The sequence below is a fragment of the Pelodiscus sinensis genome, chromosome 7, assembly GCF_049634645.1.
Source record: "Pelodiscus sinensis isolate JC-2024 chromosome 7, ASM4963464v1, whole genome shotgun sequence".
Taxonomy (NCBI): Eukaryota; Metazoa; Chordata; order Testudines; family Trionychidae; genus Pelodiscus; species Pelodiscus sinensis.
This window is the reverse complement of record NC_134717.1, coordinates 74,545,075-74,566,568: the sequence shown is the minus strand read 5'-3', so window position 1 is coordinate 74,566,568 and position 21,494 is coordinate 74,545,075. Positions and strand designations below refer to the sequence as shown.

General features: G+C 39.0%; 1 protein-coding gene across 7 annotated transcripts in view; it reads right to left on the bottom strand.

The window, feature by feature from the left end:
- PARD3B (par-3 family cell polarity regulator beta) overlaps positions 1-21,494 on the bottom strand; it is a 604,960-nt gene that overhangs the window by 79,470 nt on the left and 503,996 nt on the right. The window contains exon 21 of one of the 7 annotated variants that reach the window (XM_075934327.1): positions 136-387. The exons of 5 other annotated variants lie outside the window; for them this stretch is intronic. In XM_075934327.1, the coding sequence (XP_075790442.1) occupies positions 369-387 (19 nt within the window). In that variant the 3' untranslated portion in view covers positions 136-368. Of the gene's footprint in view, positions 1-135; positions 388-16,100; positions 16,743-21,494 lie in introns of those variants that run through there. One more of the 7 variants, XM_075934326.1, reaches the window with a different exon arrangement.

The following is a 21,494-nucleotide window of genomic DNA, read 5'->3' as shown; positions in this document are numbered from 1 at the left end:
AGATTATAAAGAAATACAATAAACCACATATACATTAGCATTGTTCATCTATTTCACCTCTCATTTAAGACGTCAAGACCAAAGCATTTCAAAGGATACAGTATGATGCCAGCATTTATTTCCATTCACCAAAATGTTACATTTTTTATCAAGGTATTTTAGCAACCTCAATAATAGAAAGAGAAAAACGGTTGAAAAAAACGATAAAATGAAAATCCGTAGTGAGAACATAATTCTACAATATTTCAACTTTCATCTTTGTCAGCCACTGAAAGAAAGATAGTTTAGGAAGCAATGAGCTTTTGTTATTGACATCTGCACTTGAGTAAATGAATGATATTCCAATAAAGGACTTGTCAGAAAAATTCTCATTGACAATTCCAGAACCTGCAAGATAACAAAGCAATATCTTTAAGTTTCATATAGAGACAACTCAAGTTTTAAGGATATACATCAGGCATTTACAAGCAAATCTAGGAAATGTAAATCTTTAACATTTTAAGCCATGGAAATTCCATGAGCTTGATGGACTCTGTAGAATTTGCCTTTCTGCTCTGAGCATGTTGCCTTGTATATTTATGTAATTACAGACATTGCCAATATAAAAGGGGGCTACAGCAGCATGCTTAATTTGGCAACTCTTGGAATACATGTTGGATTCTGGGACCAGAGTCTGGAATTCCACTTAACCATTTGCATGGGGATATATTAAGAGGTGTGTCTATACATAGGCTGATAGACAAGAAGCAGATAAGTACATGCATAATGCTATATCTATAAACATGCCCAAATACATATAAAGCTGCATGCATGCACAGATAATTAGAAGAAAAACAAAATCAGAGATTACAACTTAATTTGTATGTTTAAATCCACATACTAAAATTTCTGATGAACATCCTTGACTTATAATTTGCTCTATAATACCTAAAACAAAAGTCATAAAAGTTGCTCTGCCAAACATATGCTGTCACCTTTCAATTCTGCAGACTAATATAAAAGCACTACAGCCACTTAGATCCAAAAGGTCAAAACCTCCTAAAGCAGCACATGACCATCATTTGTCTGGATGTAAATTGAGCCCTACTGACCTTATAACATCACTGCTGACCATTTGACATGAGGAGCTTAGTGAACAGTAGGTATATAATATTCTTAGGCTCTTGTGGATTCAATTTTTTTTTAAGTTCTTTCTTTCTTAGTCTTACCAGGTCAATTAGCTGTACAATTAACCTTTTCCTGCTCAAACCAGTTGACAATGTGTTCACAGGAGCCTTATGGAATTATTTGAGACTGATAGATAGAGTTTCCCCCAAAAAACTGTTTATAAATCATCTTTGTGATTGGATACGAAGAATCCATTATTTTCCCCTCTTCCTTGTGACCTGCAGCACCTTTTCCTATTTGTGGTGCCAGATGGCCCAGACACTCAGGCTAGGACCATCTCTTCATCCAGGGCCACATTTTGTCTCAATTTTTATTTCTTTTACAACCTGTAGCTGATGATCACAATATGATATGAAAATGAGATGTCAATCTCCTTTTGCCTTAGAAAAACAAAATTATCAAACAAAAGCATTAACCTCATCATAAACAGGTATACAACATAGTCTGTAACAGGAAAAACTTAAAAACAACAGTCTGGTAGCACTGTAAGGACAACAAAACATGTAGATGGTATCATGAGCTTTCATGGGCACAGCCCACTTCTTCAAATGTCATCTGAAGAAGTGGACTGTGCTCACGAAAGCTCATGATACCATCTACATGTTTTGTTAGTCTTTACAGTGCTACCAGACTGTCTGTTGTTTTTAAGTTTTTCCTGTTTCAGACTAACTCGGCTACCCTTCTGAAAGGTATAAAAGAAAGAGTCATATGTAATTCTAATTAAAGCTGATTATTTGTGATCAAGTGGGAGGGAAAGACAATTTTTCAAAGACATTTCTTGTGCGTAACAAGCATGTATTCCTTGTGATGGAAAGTGATTGTTTTGTTCTGCTAAATTTAATATGCCTGTTAGGGGAAAGCAATCACTAGATTTTAATTAATAAAAAAAGTGGCTTACAGTTCAGTCTAGTTAATGGCAAAGCCTGAATTTCTGGCATATGAACAGTTTACTTCTGTCTTGTTGATCTGAGATTTGAATGTGTCTCAGAAGCGTTAAGGAGAGAGGCAGATTAGGAACTCGGATGCTGACAACAACTGAACTCTCCATAAACAATACACAGTGAAAATAATGAAAAACAGACTTTCCCGGCATTTTCAGTAGCCTCTAGACAACGCAACAGTTTCTGGTTTCTTTGGTAAAGATTATATCCATTATGCTTTTTATCCATCATGATAAAGTCACATGCTAGGTATAATTGAGGGCCTTCTCTCTCTGAGGTAATTTCTTTTGGATTTACAAGGCACAAGTACTTAAATTGCCATTTCTGGCACTTTGTATTAAAATAAGGTTTTGTTCTTTTTTTCTTTTACTGTAGAAAAGCAGCTGGCATACTTGCGATGTATAGGTCACATCAGCACAGTGTGTGCATTTTCAACCCTCCCACCCCATTTACAGCCATTCTAACAATTCAACAAAGCAAATGCTGAACACTAAATCGTTGCAAGGAAACAGTTATATTTCTTAATGGTTATCATTCCTGTATACAATTGGCAACTAAGTTTTTCTAAATTTTTTGTTTTTCTGCTCTAGAGTTTGTTAACCATTTTTTTAAAAGGCAGAACAATTAAACAAAACATTTTAAAGAATTATGGGAAGAGGCTCCCTTCCAGGACATTTACTGCAAAAGTGGAAGGATTCTTGGGTGACAGTGCACTGCAGCGTTAATTTCTGAGCGCTCATGTGAAGTATGGGATTGAGGATTTGAGAACTCAATCATAGCGAGCAATGCAATTCATATCCTAAAATACATTTTGCTGAAAACAACAAACCTATGGCTGACTTTATCTTTTATGTCAAAGAAAACACCTCTTCAAGTAATACACAAGGGACTACATTCTGCTCTGTTACATACATGCAAATCCACACTATTTGTAGACCAGCAGGAACTAACTCAATGTATGGTTTCTTTCTACAATACCTGGCCTATACAGAAAATATTGTACATTTAAAATGTCACCAATGAAGTTTCCTAAACTTAAAAGTTACAATTTACTGAGTTTGTAACCTGTCCAAGAAATAATTTACTCCACTCTTCTTAAAAAGAAAAAAATTATTCCCTGCCCAAAATGTTGGGAGAGGGAGAGGAGAGAAGATAGATCATATGGTCAAAATGCATCCTTATTATAAAGTGAGTTTTTTAATGGATGATTACTACTGGGATAGCATTAATCTAGTATTAGGACTTTTACGGGAAAAATACAAATGCAATTTATCTCCTTAACTGTCAGCTGCATTTCTAGAGCTTTAAAGTCTGTAGCTTCCAGGGGCCTTTTGTCTTTCTGCCATGGCAGGAATATCTTGGACAGCTGTAAGAGCTTTGTAAGCTATCTTTCTGAAAATCCATTAGCTAATTCAAGGAACCTAATTAGAGCTGCCATTTTGATGGAGCATACTGAATGCTTAGTACAAACTAGTAACACTATCAATGTTTATTACAAATCACAAGAACCAAAGCTCTCAGAATCACATGATTATTATTAATGGCCAAATACACTGTATTTATTAAAACACATATAGTGTAAAACATTTATACAAATATACCAAGAGCACACACTATAGAATCATAGGGTTGGAAGAGACCTCAGAAGGTCATGGAGTCTAACTCCTTGCAAAAAGCAGGATCAATCCCAACTAAATCATCCCAGCCAGAGCTTTGTCAAGCCGGGACTTAAAAACCTCTAGGGATGGAGATTCTACCACTGCCCTAGGTAACCCATTCCAGTGTTTCACCACCCTCCTAATGAAATAGTTTTTCCTAATATTCAGCCTAGACCTCCCCAACTGTAACTGGAGCCCATTGCTCCTCATTCTGCCATCCCTCACGACTGAGAACAGCCTCCATCCATCCTTTCTGGAGCCTCCCTTCAGGAAGTTGAAGGCTGCTGTCAAATCCCCCCTCACTCTTCTCTTCTGTACATTAAATAAATCCAAAATCGCTCAGCCTCTCCTTGTAAGTCATGAGTTCTAGCCCCCTAATGATTTTTGTTGCTCTCTGCTAGATTCTCTCCAAAGTGTTCACATCCTGTCTGTAATGGGGGGACAAAGAATTGGACACAAAATTTGAAATGTGGCCTCACCAGTGCTGAATAAAGGGGAATAATCACTTCCCTAGATCTGCTGGCAATGCTGCTATTCTAATGCACCCCAATATGCCGTTAGCTTTGTTGGCTATAAGGGCACACTGTTGACTCATATCCAGCTTATTTTTTTCTGCACAACTGCTACTTAGCCAGCAGTGCTTGGGACTCTGTACTTGTCCTTGTTGAACCTCATCAGATTTCTTGTGGCCCAATCCTCCAATTTGTCTAGGTCACTCTAGACCCTATCCCTGCCCTCAAGTATCTACCTTTCCCCCAGCTTAGTGTCATCTGCGAACTTGCTGAGGGTGCAATCCATCCCCTCATCCAGGTCATTAATAAAGATGTTGAACAAAACTAGCCCCAGAATCGACTGTTGGGGCACTCTGCTTGACAGACTCAACCAGACTTAGACGTTCATCACTACCTGCTCAGCCAGATAATCTAGCCAGCTTTCTATCCACCTTTCAGTCCATTTATCCAATCTACAATTCTTTAACTTGCTGGCAAGAATATTGTGGGAGACCACATATCAAAAGCTTTGCTAAAGTCAAAGTATATCACATCCACTACCTCCCCCATCTCCACAGAGCCAGTTACTTTGTCATAGAAGGCAATAAGTTAAGTCAAGCATGACTTGCCTTTGGTGAATCCATGTTGACTATTCCTGATCACTTTCCCCTCATGACCAGATAGAATAAATATATTAATAAACATGGTAAAATGAAAGTAAAATTTAAGGATAATTTTATATAAACTGTTGAAAATGAAAGTTGCTTCCTTTGGTGATATCTGTATGTGCATTAAAGAAAGCAAAGCAGGCCAACGGTTATATATTTTTTATGTTTTTACTGAGCAGCATGCTGACAATTTGGAGAGAATTTTGTGCTTCCCTCAAGAATGCTCCCCAGCTGGAACCATTTTCCAGCTTCTCTTACATCAAGCACTCCAATCACCATACTGTGCAGACATTCACACACATTCCAACATTGCACTGGTTAGGGCGTCCAAAAATTCAAAGAGAATTTGCACTGTTGAGATGTAACTGAGTTTTGCTGCTGACAGCAACAAAAACGGTGAAGGGAGCCAACAAATAAAGACATCTGGAGTAATGCTCTCCTACGCTTCGCTGTATAACAAGCCAAATATAATGAAAGAACAAATCTGGACTATTGAAAAAGTAGTGGATATATTGCCTGCTCTTATGAACATCAGCGATTGAATTGGATTAGGCTGTACTAGCATACATGTTGCTTGGTAAATAAAAGTAAGTTATATGGAGACTTCGAATCCTTACAATCTGAAATTCAGACGGGCTGATATTATTTATTATTCTTTCCAGTTGATGTGTATCTTCACATACATCTAATTTTGTCTACCTTCTACCTTTATGTACCACCAAACACTGAAATTATACAAAAAGGTTTTGAATTCAGATGCAACATGGATGTTCAGAGATATGCTTAATACATATATCACTAAAGTGGGCTTAAAAGAGTTACTCCCTTGGTGAAGTTGCAGTTCAAGGGACTGAAACCTTGCGCTTTGCCATGGGTGGTGCAGCAAGACAAATTCATTTAAGCTGTCAAAATGATAAGGTCCCGTTTTCAAGCTATGGCTAACATCTACGCCTGATCACAGGTGTACACATGACAGACGAAGAACTTTCTCTCCAACTGAGGCATAAACAGATTTCACGTCAGGTCCAAACATTGTCTCGAGTGCATGTTGCATATGCACATCTTCTAGAAGCAACAACAAAGAGGCATTGCCGTAACAGCACAAAGCCATCTTTGTATAATGCACTGCCCAAGTACACCACAACCAATGATTTAGTTGTACTCCAGATGGAAAGGGGACTCATTCAGTTTTTACCAGAGTTGTTGACTCGAGTCCCACGACAAACTCGAATCCGACTTATGTCGCCTAGGTGAATCAACTTGAGACTCGACTCAGGTTCATTGTTTGTGACTTGAAACTTGACTTGAGACTTGCTAATTTTGTTAAATCGACTTAGTGAAAAAATTGTCTGAATATGCCGATACTGATGGCTTGTACAAAAATGACTTGACATTTTTTAAATTAAGACTTGAGATTCGACTTGGGACTTGACTCAAAAGTGACTTTAGGGACTCGAGACTCGACTTGAACTGTAGTGACTTGAGATTCGACTTGGACTTGACAATGACGACTTGAAGACAACGCTGTTTTTTACATCATTAGCTTCTTACATGTGTTAAATTTAGTCAGTGGTCAGTGCTTAAGACACCCCATAAATAGTGTAAAGAAAGGAACAAACCATACACTTCGGTTTGGAGTTGGAACTTACCCCAAATGGTTAGATCCAGCATTTTGGTTCGGAGCTCTCTCTAATGCAGTGTTTCCCAATTGGTGCTCCGGGGAACCCTGAGGATCCGCGAAGCGAAAGCAAGGGTTCCGTAAAGAGCTGGCACTCCCCCACCCTCTGTTAAAGAGACAGAGCCATGGCGAGGGCTTTTTTTTTTTTTTGCTCAGCAAAATGTGGCAGGGTCCTTTTTTTTTTTTTTAAGGCAACTATAGGGGTTCCATGGCCAAATAAAATTGGGAAACACTGCTCTAATGCATATCTTTCAGTGGGTCTTCCTCTCCTTCTTAACTCTTTCTTCTTCAGTAATACCCGATCACACTGTTTCTCTGACCATCCTTAGGAATACGATTTACAAATCTATCTTTCCATGCTTGACTTCTCTGTTTCTCCCCTCATTCCTACATCTCCACCTGTCTTTCTGATATCTGCTGGATGCCTTACAGGCTAGGATGCCAGCCTCATCCACCCATTTGTTAGCTTTTCATACCAATTCTTCCCCTAGATGCGCCTTACACATAAATAAAAGTCTTCTCTAGTATGTAAAGTGACAGCTTCCCCCACCTTCACAGCAATCCTGGAGACCCGTCTCTCCAGAGATGGCCATATAGCAGTCAGTCAGTTAATAATGGCTGGATTGTGAGGCAAATCGGGATAGTATACACATCCTTTATTTTTTTTTTTGAAAGTTTTAAAATGCTAGTGGATATAGTGCATAGTTTATTAGAAATAACTTCATTAAAATATTCATACTGGAAAGTCAAGCACTTGAAAGAGATCTCCAAAATCAGACAAAGATCTCTATGTAGTTTCTCTCTTTCACCAACAAAAGTTGATCCAATAGAAAAAAATTCTCCCTCTTCCCACTCGCTTGTTTATTGAGTACATGAAAACTGTAAGGTTTATAATTTGGCCAAATTGGGGTAAATTTTTTGCGGCTAAAACACATCACTGACACCCCTGCCAAATTCCAAACCCTGATTCAAAGCACAAAGGCACTACAGCTTACCCAATACTAAATATGGTTAATTCAATGTATTGTTCTCTAATCTCGTTGCCAAAATATTGATAGATTGAAAGAACTCAATCTATTTAACAAAGAGAAAGTGAAGGAGCAACTTGATTAGACTCTATATAGTATCTGCATGGGAAACAAATATTTAATATGGGGCTATGCGATCTGTCAGAGACAGGATACAACATGTCCAATGGGTGGAAGTTGAAGGTAGACAAATTTAAACTGGAAACAAGGTGGAAATGTTTGCCTGTGAGGGTAATTAAGCAATGGAACAATTTACAAGTATTGTGGTGGATTCTCCATCACTGGCAATTTTTAAAATCAATATTGGATGTAGCCGGGGTGACGTGCATGGGGTGGGTGGGCGAGAGAGGCAAAGGGCAAAGCCTCTGAGACGCCCCAGGAACTAGCAAGGGGGGCGGGGCTGGTGCTCATAGCAGTATGGGCTCCAACTAACTCAGCTCCCCCTCCTGGCTACACTGGTCCACTTCCTGCTGGGGAGTGCATGCAGAGCGGGGGAGGAGTGGTTCCACCCCTCTCCCAAATGACATGGCCAGGGGAGCAGAGCGGGTTGGGGGTCTCGTGCCTCTGGTTCCCCCACTATTGCTAATGAGAGCTGTGAGCCCTGCTGCTGGCACCAAACCCTGGCTAGCCCCTTGGGCTGCATGGGTCGGGACAAGAGATATGAGGGAAGAGGTGGGGTGGGGCAGGGCCTTGGGCGGAGAGGGAGTAGTCCCTTCACTGCGCCAGGCTGGAGCAGCACAAGAAGTCACGTGTGGAGACCAGTGATGTGGCCTGTGCCCCATCACCCCTGTGTTCTAGGAATCATTTTGGGGGATTTCTATGGCCTCTGTTATAGAGGAGATTGGACGACAATTCATTCTGGCCTTGGAATCTGTGAAAACAGATAAACAATTTTAACTTTTCAAAAAAAATCAGCCTAAGGCAGACCCCAACATGGGAAATTTTAGTCTGAATGGTTAAAGTTCCACCAAGTTACAAGCAAATGAAAATAGGATCTTATAATGGAAAGTGTCACTAGCAGCTCTGCTTATAACAGTGGTATATATTTGACTGTCTGATACTTCCCCCACTCTTCATATGTGAGCTGTCTTCTGAGATTGTAAGTTTCATGTACCAGGAATGGTGTCATCTTATATTTTTGTACAACATCTAGCACAATGGAGCACTAACCTCTCAGCACTATGTACTATAAATATTTCATAACATCAACAAATCTGAGGGCTGGCTAGGTGAGCAGGTAGCACTCCTCTATGTGTTCCATGAGAAACTGCAGTCAGCTTAATGAGATAGCTAATTGACGAGTGCTACTTCCTTCACTTGTCCATTAGGATAAGTACAGCACATAGATATCTCACCCATCAAAGACAAGAAAATGCATTAATTTTGGACTTCTTAGAGCTGCTAATAAATCTGACACTGTCTGGCAGTTTTCTTCATTTCCTACCATTTGACAGATACTGTGATCACAAGTTACAGAGAATGTATTTTCCTCTGTGAAATTATCATTCTAATAAAACTAGCCAGAAGGAAACATTATCAAGGTACAGAAGCAGGGTATTATTTTATTTTATTTTTAACTTTAGGAGGCTACTCTGCAACTGTCTGTTGGTGGGAGCACAATATAAATTCATAATCCTGCACTGTGCTGTATATATGAATTTATTATAACAATAAACATACCAGGTGCCTGGTTTTGCAGCAAAGTTAGTATTCCTCTCACAAAGAGTCAGCCTGGTTTTAGACAGACCCCTTACAGTAAATCCCTGTGACTTTTTTTCCTTCTCTTTCTCAAACTGACATTTGTGTGAAATCAAGCAAATTCTTCCTCATAATTTTTCATTACTAATGGCTTCTTTTTGGTACGTGCGTTTGAGAGGAGGGAAGGCAAAGGGCAGGAAAATCAGTTTTAAGTGCTCTGCAAATGATCTTCCTGAATCTGGGCCCCATAAATCCTATCAAATGTTATATTTCATCAATAGGCTGGAAAAGCTTTTTCTCTGCAATGATGAAGCCCAGCTTTAGAATTTATGGTTTCATTTTAGAAATGGACTATAAAAAGAGGCTGACTTAGCTGTCTATCAACTGAACCTGACACTAGCAAGTAAGGTGTGGGCTCTCCAAGTGTTTGTATATATAATTGTGGGTATATCTAATCACGTATGTGCATGCATATATACCCACCTTTTTAACAGAAACTGTTCTTGTAAATGCAGAAAGGTTTGGTAATGATGATGACAGACTAATCTTGTGTGTCATAAGAATCTCTGTTCTCTAGTGTCACACTTTTTTTCATTAACTAATAAGTGTATCATTCTTCCTAAAATCCCTCCATTCAAACTGATAATAATGCTTATGGAAATATCACTTTTGACAAGAAATATCTCCTTTGATCATTGTAATTTCCTTATGAATTTACATTTGGAAGGGCTCTAGCTAGCTAAATCCCAGAGTTGCTTGGTCAGATACCCTGGTGATGGGGATGATATCTGAATCCAAGTGGAACAAAAGGGAAAAACAGTCTAGATTAATTCTTAGGTAGGATTATCATCACAAATTACCATGATCTTTGCTGCTCAGCTCAACCTGAAATGTAAGTGTTGGTAGTGACACAAAGCCTATGGGTCTTGTTTATTGTAACATGATGGAAATGTTAGCCTTTGGGAACACATCTGAAGCTGAATACTGAATGTTAAAGAAGACTTACAGAATGCTGAAGTTACATTTATTCCAGGCAAAGAATCAGAAAACAAAGAAATGATCTCTTCTCTTGCTGCTGAGGTAAAAAAATAGGTAAAATTTAATACTGAAAACTAATTTTGGAAAATGTGAAGGGTTATTAGGTAATTTCCTAAATAAGCACTTAAAACAAGCTGCTGATATTGCTCATTTATTGTCAGTAATGGGATATGCCACCTGTGGCAATGGGCATCCACTTCTCCAGTGTTAGCAGGCAATGTAGCATATTCTGAATGACACCACCTGCCACCACGGGAAGTCTTCTCATAGAATTTAATAAAGAGTTAAGGCTAAAATTGTCCCTTGACTTTCCTATAGTGCAATTGACTGAAGTGGGGTTGCAAGGAGTGTACATCAGGGCAGAACTGAGTCCTTATACATTAGACACTTTGGGTTGGATTAAGGATGCCGTGCTACCTTATTGCTGGGAATGACCTTTATTTTATCATCATATATGGACCTCAGTCTGAAGTTTTGTATTTACATTTACATCTGTTTCAGTAGTATGTTTCTAGTGAATACAACTTAGTATTTGGACAGGGACTGTCTTTTCATTCTGTATGTACTGCACAATGGAGTTCTGCTTTATGACCCAGGCTTCTAGGGATTATCATAATACAAACAATAATAATATGAAACACAGTATATTGAAATGCAATAGGTGATACCCTAAAATATAAAAATGGGTGATGCTGCCGCCTCTTTTATTTGAATGAGATTTCTTGTTACCAGAAGACTCCTTTCATTGGTCTTAACCAGAGGATTCAAGTAACATGTCTACTGAATGGTATATTTCTTACTGCGGGGATGGATATTGGCACTGCTCAATAACAAGTACAGATGTGGCTGTGAAAATATAATTATCATTTTAAAAATATTTTCAGATTCCGATAGAATGATCCAATTTAACGTTAATATCTATGACCATTAAAAAAAATCCCAAGATTAAACAGTGTCTCAGGTAATTATAAGTGAAAGGGCTGTACAGGGGAGGAGTAATAATTTTGGAAGTGCAAGAAATATACATCCACGTTTTCTCTCTTTCCCTCATAGTATTTTACATTTGTTTTTGTTCCAAGATTTCACTTTAACCATGTAATTCAGGTCTTCCTGACTGCTCATGCAATTTCCAGTACCTAAATTAACTTTTCTTTAGGCAAAATTCCCTGTCTGTCAATGACAAGAAATGCACCATCCACATTTTCTCAATCATTTCATTCCTCATTGACTTAATTTTTCTCCTGTTTTCTATCTTTACACCTGTTTTTCTTTTATTTCTCTCAAACTTCACCCCCCTCTTTTCATTCTCTTCGTCCATTCCTTCACACTCAGTCTCGCCAGCACTATCATCTCTTCTTTCCTCCAGTTCTAGTCCTTAGTTTCATCAACTAAAACTAGACCTTGTTTATAATAGGAAATGTATAGTTCAAAAGTAATAAGATATACATAACCTTACTCTTCTTGGTCTCAAGTTTGAATCGGATTGATCAATTGTGACCAAAATTCACTACCATAATATGGTTTTTCAGTGCTGTTTATGTGAAATGCATTGCTTATCTTATTCCAGTTTCTATGAACAGAATACTTGCCTAACTACAGGCTTCTGGAAATTTCTCTGGCCTTGAGACTGTTTACAAAACCCTAGGATTTTCAGTAGTACAAAACATAAAATAAATGATTATTATTTGTACTGCAGTAGTGCCTAAAAAGGCCTTCCCTGCCCCAAAGAGTTTACAATCTAAGCATGACACCAGAGGCATACCACAGGCAGATACAACAGACAGATGGCAGAGCACAAGATCATGGTGAATATGGATGGAGCAGTATGTTTGACAGTGATGTTGACTATATCAGAAGAGAAAGGGAGAGAACGGTCTTGTAACAAAGACAGTTCGTGAGCCTGAGACCCCCTGTTGTCTGGATTCTCTTTGAAGTCTACCATTTTCTTGAGAACCTGGAAAAAAAACAACTGTGAGGAAGGGTCAGCCAAGAGTAGGGTATGGCAGCATGTCAGGGACCCCTCCAATCTTGCACCCCTGTAGCAGCAAGAACAGACTCTGCCAGCCAGTAGAATAGGGAGGGTTTATTGCTTCTCCAGGGTACAACACGCCCCCTCAGTTTAGTCTAATCCCTTCATGTTTTCCAGCCAGAAACTGCCTCGCTCCCGGATCAGGTGGCTGTCTCCGCCTCCCTTCCTTTGTCTCTCTCTCTGGGAAGAGTTTTGCTAACTGCTGAGGCTGGGACTACATGTCTGGGCCAATACACATGTGGGTGAGTCAGTGGGAATCACACACCACAGCGCAGGCGAACCCCGGGTTGCAGAGCAGACAGCACCCCCCCCCCCATGTCATATTGAGTCTCAGGCATTTCAATTTCCCAGTGTAGGTAGTAATGATGGACAGATGCGTATAACACAACTATCAATCTCAACAGAAAAATTAAGGACCAAACGAGCATAAAAATGGATCAAGGCTTCCAACTTCAGAGTATCACCCACTAAGGAAGTTCCTGCAGAGCCGGTTGGATGCACTTTGGCAGGTTGGATTGAGGGAATTTGCACTGCTGACCATCGGTTCTATGAACAGAGAACATCATTGTTTAGTGCTATCTATCCAGTATTCTTCACAAGCAGTAATTGTAGGGAAGAAATAAGGCTGGGCCATAAAAACTGTACATCCAGACTGAAAAATAATTGGTATCAGGTTTCCATCTGATGTATTTTGTAATGACCAGTGGTTTAAAATCCCAAAAGAAGTAGATTATTACTGTCTAAAGCACAATCAACTTAACATTTCTCATTTCCCTGGAAACCCATTTTTCTATAATCAAATGGATTTCTGATCTTATTAATATGCAAAATTACCCTCCTTCTCTTTTCATCTGATATACTATTTCCTATGAAGTAGTCATTAAGACTGTTCCATCAATTGGCTCCATTTACAGGAAAGAGCAAGAACAGAGATACCCTCACCAGCTTGCACTTCTCCAATAGAAAGCCAGGGACATACTGAATATATGCGTTTTAAATATACCCTGAAACTTCAGGGGCACAGTCTGGAAATCAAGCCTGATCTTGATCCTATGTGCTTTCTCTAATTTCTTAGGCTGTTTGGCACCATCAGTTTTGTATTTTATTCCAGATTTCTGCTGTATATTTATTAATATAAGAAACAAAACAATGCACATGAAGGAGACAGCCACAGAACTCATATCCATGAAGGAAACACAAGAAAATGTCCAGATTTGCATCGTAATACTATGACCACTTGTAAAATGTTGACCTGATTCTGTGCCTGGTAAAAACAACAGCAAAGGTTCCACAACATCAGGCCCTATGAGAACTGTGTCAAATACAAGTTTACCACTATGAGCAGAACATTACAGAATTATTCAGTACTGACTATGGTAGTCATGGAGACAATAAGGAAGTGCCTATGGTTCACTCATCACACTAACTAAATTACCAAATGCTAAGGCAGGATCAGTCAATTTTTTGCCCTTTAAGGCTGTCTAGACTGAAGGCTTCTTTCAGAAGAAGTTTTTCCGGAAGAGATCTTCTGAAAAAATTTCTTCCGAAAGAAAGTGTCCACGCTGCAAAAGTGCATTGAAAAAGCAATCTGCTTTTTCGAAAGATAGCACCCACACTGAATGGACGCTATCTTGCATGTAAGCTGTGATTACTATGGGCAGAATGGCCACCAGGACACCTGTGCTTTTTCCTCTTTCCTCTTCTTGTGAATGAACTTCCTCTTCCCCCTCCACACATGCCTTTTCTCGAAGGAGTTATTTCGGAAAAAGACTTCTTCCTCACAGAAAGAGGTTTACCAATGTTGGAAAAAACCCTCTGCTCTTTCGATTTTTTCCCCCAAAAGAATGCAATTGCAGTGTGGACGTAATTGAAGTTTTTTTCAGAAAAAAACCTCTGTAGTGTAGACATACCCTTAGAGAAAATACAAAAGGTGCTATATCAATGCGGTTCAACTGAGCATTTCAACAACATACACTCATGTGGGTGCAATCTGGACCAGTGGGCAAATTTCCTTGAAGAAAACAGATCATATTGCAGTGCTTGCAAGAGGTATAAAAACAGAATCCTGGCAGAACTGTATTTCAACTTTTCATTTAATTAAAAGGGAAATAACATCCTGAAGAATGTATTAGCTTACTCAGGTATTTCATAGCTGTTCCAGAGGATTGTGGTCTTCATCAGAAAACCGTTTTGAAACTAGCTTCCTAGAGTTCTTATCTGCATCTTGTCATTGCTTCTTGGCAGGAATATATGCTTGGATAGTAGATTTTATAATTCAGATATGCACTCAGTGTGCTTTTTTATGAATTCTTAAAAACTGCAACAAGATTATGGGTAAAATACTGGTTCTGTGGAAATCAATGACAATGACAAAGTAGCTAAACACTCACTGTATTGCTAGCTTGAGCATCAGCAGCTCTTGAGTGTCAATGATGGGTCAAGCTCAAGTGTGAAGCACCACTTACTGTGTGTGTGTGTGTGTGTGTGTGTTCGTCCACAGGAGTCAGGTTAGGGGCAGCACTTGAGATATACATCAAGCAAACACTGCAGTGAAGACGAGCCCTAAGATTCACAATGAACTTTGTGTCTGGAATAGAATAAATCCAATTCAACTCTCTCCTTGTTTTTTATGCTGTAGGTCATTTTCCAAAAGATCAGCAACAGGTTACCTCAGTCTGCTATTGCAGGAAAACTTACATAAAGAGATGAATTTCACAGGACGCCTAATATGCAGACTCATCCTGGTCTCTAGTTGTAGGTACTTCCAGAGACAAGAAGGGACTTCTGTGTGGAATGCTCCACATGATTGGGTAACTTTAGCTTGGAGATTGTCAGCTGTATAATATTGTTTAATCATAGCAGCTATGATGGAGTACCCAGAAGAACAGAGACAGAGAGTGATGCACACACAGATGGTGTCGGGACCTAGCCCATTAAGAGATTTAAAGATCAGAACAGACGCACTGAAAAAGATCCAGAAATATCTAGGTAGTCAGTGTAAGGTGCAGTGCATCAGTCATATGCACTTGGCCTTAGTCTAAAGCCCATGATACCCCATCACAGTCCCCAAAGTCTAGATTAATTCTGTGCACAGACTCCCCTCTCACTCCTTTGACACTAAGCATTTTCACCTAGACTGGGGATTGTCTCAGAGATCAGTTTAGAGTAGGCAAAGTCCATGAATTAATGAAGTCAGGAGATAGGAAAAAATTATATTTACCTATCTCAATGGTGAACTGAGAAACTACTGTAATATTTGTTAATTGTGTGAAGATCCTAAAATGACAGACTCTCTCTACAGAAGCACTATTAATTATTTTTATATCTAATGAAAACAACACAATTCAGAAAGAAGGATTCATACTAAATCCAACACGGTCTGCCCACTGAGGGGCTTTGTTTGACTTTCTTATTTTTGAGTAGTGCATTGCTCATGTTGAAATCTTCCAATGCACACTACACCATATATACTGTAAATCACTACCAAGGAAAATATTTTAATTAATAAAGACTTATTAATCTATTCACACTTAATTAGATTTTCTTACTCTCTACTGATTTGGTAAAACCCTTTAAAAAGTATTTGTCCATAAGGAATAAATGAGTGCTACATTGGAGGATACCAGCATCAACAACACTGATGGACAATCCAATACACTGTGCAACCATTCCCCCCCCCCCTTTACATATAACTGCGCATATCAGTGTGATAGTGATGCTTTTGCAAAGAGGGTTTGACAACAATAGAGAGTCCCCTGCCTGCTAAACAAGAAGTGACAACTCCATTTGAAAGCTGTCCCTGGATGTGTTTTATGCACAGAAATTATCTGTGACAGTTCAGATCAAAATAGAGTTTTCATTTCACATGGGAGGTAAATGGACGATAGAATGGGTTACTTTAAATGCTATAGTCTAGTCCAATTAACGTTGCAGACAATTTCTGATGAATTTCCTCTGTATTACTATTTCAAAACTTTGAAAAAAAACATAAAACTCATTTTCCCCAATAGCATGACTTTAAAAGAATAGGTCAAAAGGTAAAAAATACAGTTAACAAAAAACAGTCCTGCAGGAATATGGCAAAAAAAGCTCAGGTTACACTTATCTGGCTGTGAAACTAATGAGCACAAAATGGAAAAGAAAACATCACTTCATCATTCTTTACATGGAGATCCCAGGGAATAGTGGTGAAATCCGGATCCCTCCATCGGAGTTGACAGGAGTTTTACCATTTACTTCAATGAGATCAGGATTTTATTTTAGGATTCAGCCTTCACAACAGACAATATGAGTCCATAGGCAACAATTATTTTCACTTCAGGTTCCATAAAGGAAATCTACACCATCTGGAGTAGATAAAGGTAACAAGGACACAATTTGCAATTTTTTCCAATGTCAGATCTAATGGTTCATTTTTGCCTCTGATATTGAATACAAATTTCTGTGTATTCTGGAAAATTATACCTGCTGATTTTCAAAGATACACATTCTTAAGCACCAGTGTGCTATTTTAGCTGAAATAAGAGAACAGAGTTTCAAATCAACAATGACTGCACATGTTACTATAGTGTGACCATTCCTTTTCCTGTACTTTATACCACTGCAATTACATGTTTACTATATAAAGCATTTATTAACTACATTTATGAGGATGACTACCTGCATTCTGATCCTGGGATATCTTATTTCTTTCCTGTACACGTGTGTTCATGTATATTACTTTTAAATCAACAGGTTGATTTTCTGACCATTTTAAATAACTATTCTATTAAAGCAAATTACACAAGTCAAGATTTACCCCTGCATTGGTGAAATTTTGCACTAGTGCATATTGCAGAATAAGGCTCACTATCATCTTCTTACCTGCCAAGCAGAGTTGGTGTGGAAATTAATGTTTTGTATATTGCTTTTAAGATGTAATGTGCTACATAAACACTACGTATTATTATCAGATAAGTGCTAAAACAAGTGAGTTAGATCATCCAAAACAAGTGCCAACAAACCTTATGTCATGTATTTTATGTCACACTTTACAGAAAATGTATTCTGAAATTTTTTGAATAGAAACATTTTTTCTTGGTACTCTTTTATGTTTTTCTCCATCTGTACAATTAGACAGCCTTAGTTACCATGGCTAGACCTCAGACTCAGAGAAGGAAAAATGAGAAAATATTTGAAAACATTTTTAATATATACCAGAGTGGGAGCAGCTAATTTAGACCCTATCATTTTATATGTATATAGCTGGGATTTTGTTTCCCAATATGCCTTATTTTACATTTATCTACACTGAATTTCAACTGCAACTTTTTTGCCTACTCACTGTTTTGTGAGCTCCCTTTGCAACTTTTTGAAATCCGCTTTGAACTTATCTTGACTAATTTTGCAAATTTTGCCATCTCACAGTTGTTACCTTTTCCCAGAGCATTTATGAACAGGTTGGTTTCAGAGCAGACCCTTATCTTATGGCTCACCACTATTTACCTCTTTCCATTCTGCAAACTGACCACTTAATCCTACTCATTGTTTCCTATTTTTTATTGATTCATGAGCACCTTACTGTGTTTAAGAGCCTTTTGGGAGGGGTCTTGTCAAAAGATGTCGGAAAGCCTAAGTATACTATATCTACTGGATCACCCATACCTACGGTTGTTGTTCCCCTCAAAGAATTCTAATACATTGTGCTTCACCAATTTCCCTTTACAAAAACCATATTGACTGTCCCCAATAAATCATGTGCATCTAAGTGGGCACACCATGGATAGAGCCATTATGATATCTGTACAGAGGCATTATGATATTTTCTGTCCCTTTCCTAATAGCTGTTAATACTGTTCGTCTTTTTGACTGCTGCTGTGCACTGAGCAAAGTTTTTCAGAGACCTTTTGATGACGACTGCAAGATCTCTCTCTCTCAGGTAGTAACAGCTAAAATTTAGAAAAAAACCCAAAAAACCACCTGAACACATTTTTTAAAATGGTTTTTTCCCCACAGGACATATGTCAAGGCTGTTCCCCACTCTGGAACTCGGAGTGCAGAAGATGGGGTCCCGCAAAGAGCTCAAAAAGAAAAAACACACCTTTGCCTCTACAGGCTCTGCTTACAAAATCTCCCCAAAGTCAGAGATTCCTTGCTCTGAGAAATAAACAGACAAGTTGCCACCAAACCAGCAGTGAACACTTGAACCCATCCCTGGGGTACCCCAAGCTCTTTTGCCCTAAAAGAGCTTGAAAAAAGAAAAATAAGCTGTAGTCTCGAGTAGCTGACCTTAGTCTGAGACAGACAGACAAACCTCTAGAACACAAAAATCAAATAATCACCTTTAAAAAGTGATTTTTATTACAAAACAAAAAATATACTTTATAAAACATACTTGGTTGCCAGATGTTACAGAGCAACTAAGGAAAACAAATTAAAATACAGAGGACAATCTCTGGAAACAATGCTAGATGATAAATGGGGAGGGGAGACATAGATTCACACAGAGCAGTTCAAACCAAACCACAAAATAAAGAAAAATTACCTTGAATGCAAATAGATTCACTCCCCCCCCCCCTTTACTTACTTCCAATCTTCTCTTTGTTCAGTCCACTTCCATACCCCGAATTCCTTGGAGGCATGGTAGTCCTGCCTGGGTTTAAATCATTCTGTCTGTCTCTCAACTCCTGGTTTTTCTCCCCCAAACAAAAAGCAGCAGGAAGGATACCTTACAAAATTCAAATTCCAACACTCTATTTTGATTGGTTCTCCCGGCCCCGTGGTGTTGACCCTTGCTAGCTACCTGAGTTAAACCCCTTAGTGATCAGGTGCTGGTGAGCACTTCTCCTCTCCATTACAGCAGGGCTACTCAACATGCGGCCCGTGGCCCATTTGTTTGCGGCCCACAGTGCAGTTTGGTTTTACGCGGGGCTCAACACACTGCCCACAGGTGGGATCCTTTGAACATGGCCTCCGCTGAGAGCACATTTCACAACAGTGCAGCTAGGGTTGCCAGATAGTTTCAACAAAAAATACTGGACACACTTGACATTACATCACAATCTGCATTACATCTTATTTAGAAAATACCGGACATTTATATTTTCTCAATTCGTTTCCCAAACAGAAAGCTCAAATACTGGACTGTCTGGTTCAAAACTGGACACCTGGCAAACCTAAGAGCAGCATCTCCCAAGCGGGGTGAGCATTGAAAGATGCAAGCGGATAGACTGGCTGGAACAGATGGGTACAGGGTGTTGGCGTTTCTAGCCCCCATGGAGGAGGTGCTGGCTGCTTAGCCTTGTGGGCAGAGCCTGAGAGGTGCTGACTGGCTCTCACTGGCCACGTTTGGGTCTGGTGGCACGGCTTAAGGCTTAATCTTTGTATTCTTGCCCATCAGTGTGAAAGAAGTTATTTGCATATATTTGCATGTATATGCAGCCACACTTAAGTTGTGGCCCTCCACATATGCTGTATCATTGTGGACCCGGGAGCTTCCAAAGTTGAGGAACCCTGCATTACTGCATATGTATCTGCAATCTAACACTCAAATGACCCCAAATTTGGGTCCCAAGTACTACTGTATACTCTCCTGGTACACCAAATTTCAAAGTCAATCTTTAAAGAGGACTTGTGATACAACTTTCATTATAGTGGTGTTGCTATGCACTATGATTCTGCTTTTTCCATAATGTATCATAGCGCATGGCAACACCACTATAATTAAAGTTGTATCACAAGTCCTCCTTAAAGATTGACTTTGAAATTTGGTGTAGCAGGAGAGTATACAGTAGGATTTGGGACCCAAATTTGGGGTCATTTGAGTGTTAGATTGCAGATATATATGCAGTAATGCAGGGTTCTTCAACTTTGGAAGCTCTCGGGGCCACAATGATACATTATGGAAAAAGCAGGAAAAAGCAGGAATAAATTAAAATGCTATACTCTCTAAAGGGATAAAGCATGCAGAAGATATGATACCTCAAGTCTTTCACTAGCCAAGAACTGAATACGATTAGTCTTGAATCCGTGGGAAGGGATAGATTTTTCACATCTAGGAAAATACACTTTTGTATGAAGGTTTTTTTTTTTTTCCAAAAAAATAGAGGTCAGAAACTGAACAGAGATTTGGCATATTTGAAATAGTGCTAGCAGAGATGAATTAGTGGACAGAGTGCAGGTTAGATGATCAAAGACACAAAATAAATATTGTCACGTGGGCTCATCTGGTATGTGTGGGAATAGTTAGTCTAGATCAACTTGGTTTGGTAAGGATAGACTGAGCTACTGTATATCATTGATAAAGAATTGGCAAGTTCGCAGTGGCACTCCAGAATGAAAATTAGATTTCTGCCTGTTCAGCTGTGGAATCAGAATATGTTGCTAAGGAGCACAAGACTTTTCAAGCTTTGCAAGCAAGGAGGTCAAAACATCAACACGGATGCAGACAGTGGCATTTATAGAGAAAAGAAGGAAAAGATCAACTCTCCCCCTTTATCCTCCCTTTTCTGAAGCAGCTGCATAAATACTGTATAAAACATAAAGCAAGTGTCTCTTGTATTCATTCCAACCAGGTATAGCAATAACTGAAAAAAAGAAACAATACTTTCTTCAGATGAGGGACTGCAATCTGTTTGCCTGTAATTTGTGTACTTACCAATCAATAACAATTAGAAGCAGGCGCTTTGCTGATTTAATGGTGTTCCCCAAGCTTTCCTACACTAACCCATACCTCTGTCACATTATTATGGAAGTAGCTGCTGATTTGTAAAGCAAGGACTTGCATTGCAACTAGCTTCCTCTATCATTACCTGAGAACTGAGCAGAAGCACTTCAGGTTCCCTGGTTAGCAGAACATTTACTGCATGAAAGTGCTCAATTAAAGCAGCCCTTTCAGACAATTACTGCAACTGAGACACGGGAAAGAGCCCCAAAAGTGTAATGTGCTTTCACCTCTTCATCAAAGCTGTACATTTTCTAGCTGGGAAATAACAAAGCTACACAAGAATAACCAGGTTATTCTGTTTTCAATATTTTCTTTAATTCTCTTCAGTCATTTACACAGTCACCCTATAATTGTGTCCCCAAATAGCAAACTTCTAGACTGTCCTAAGACTCAT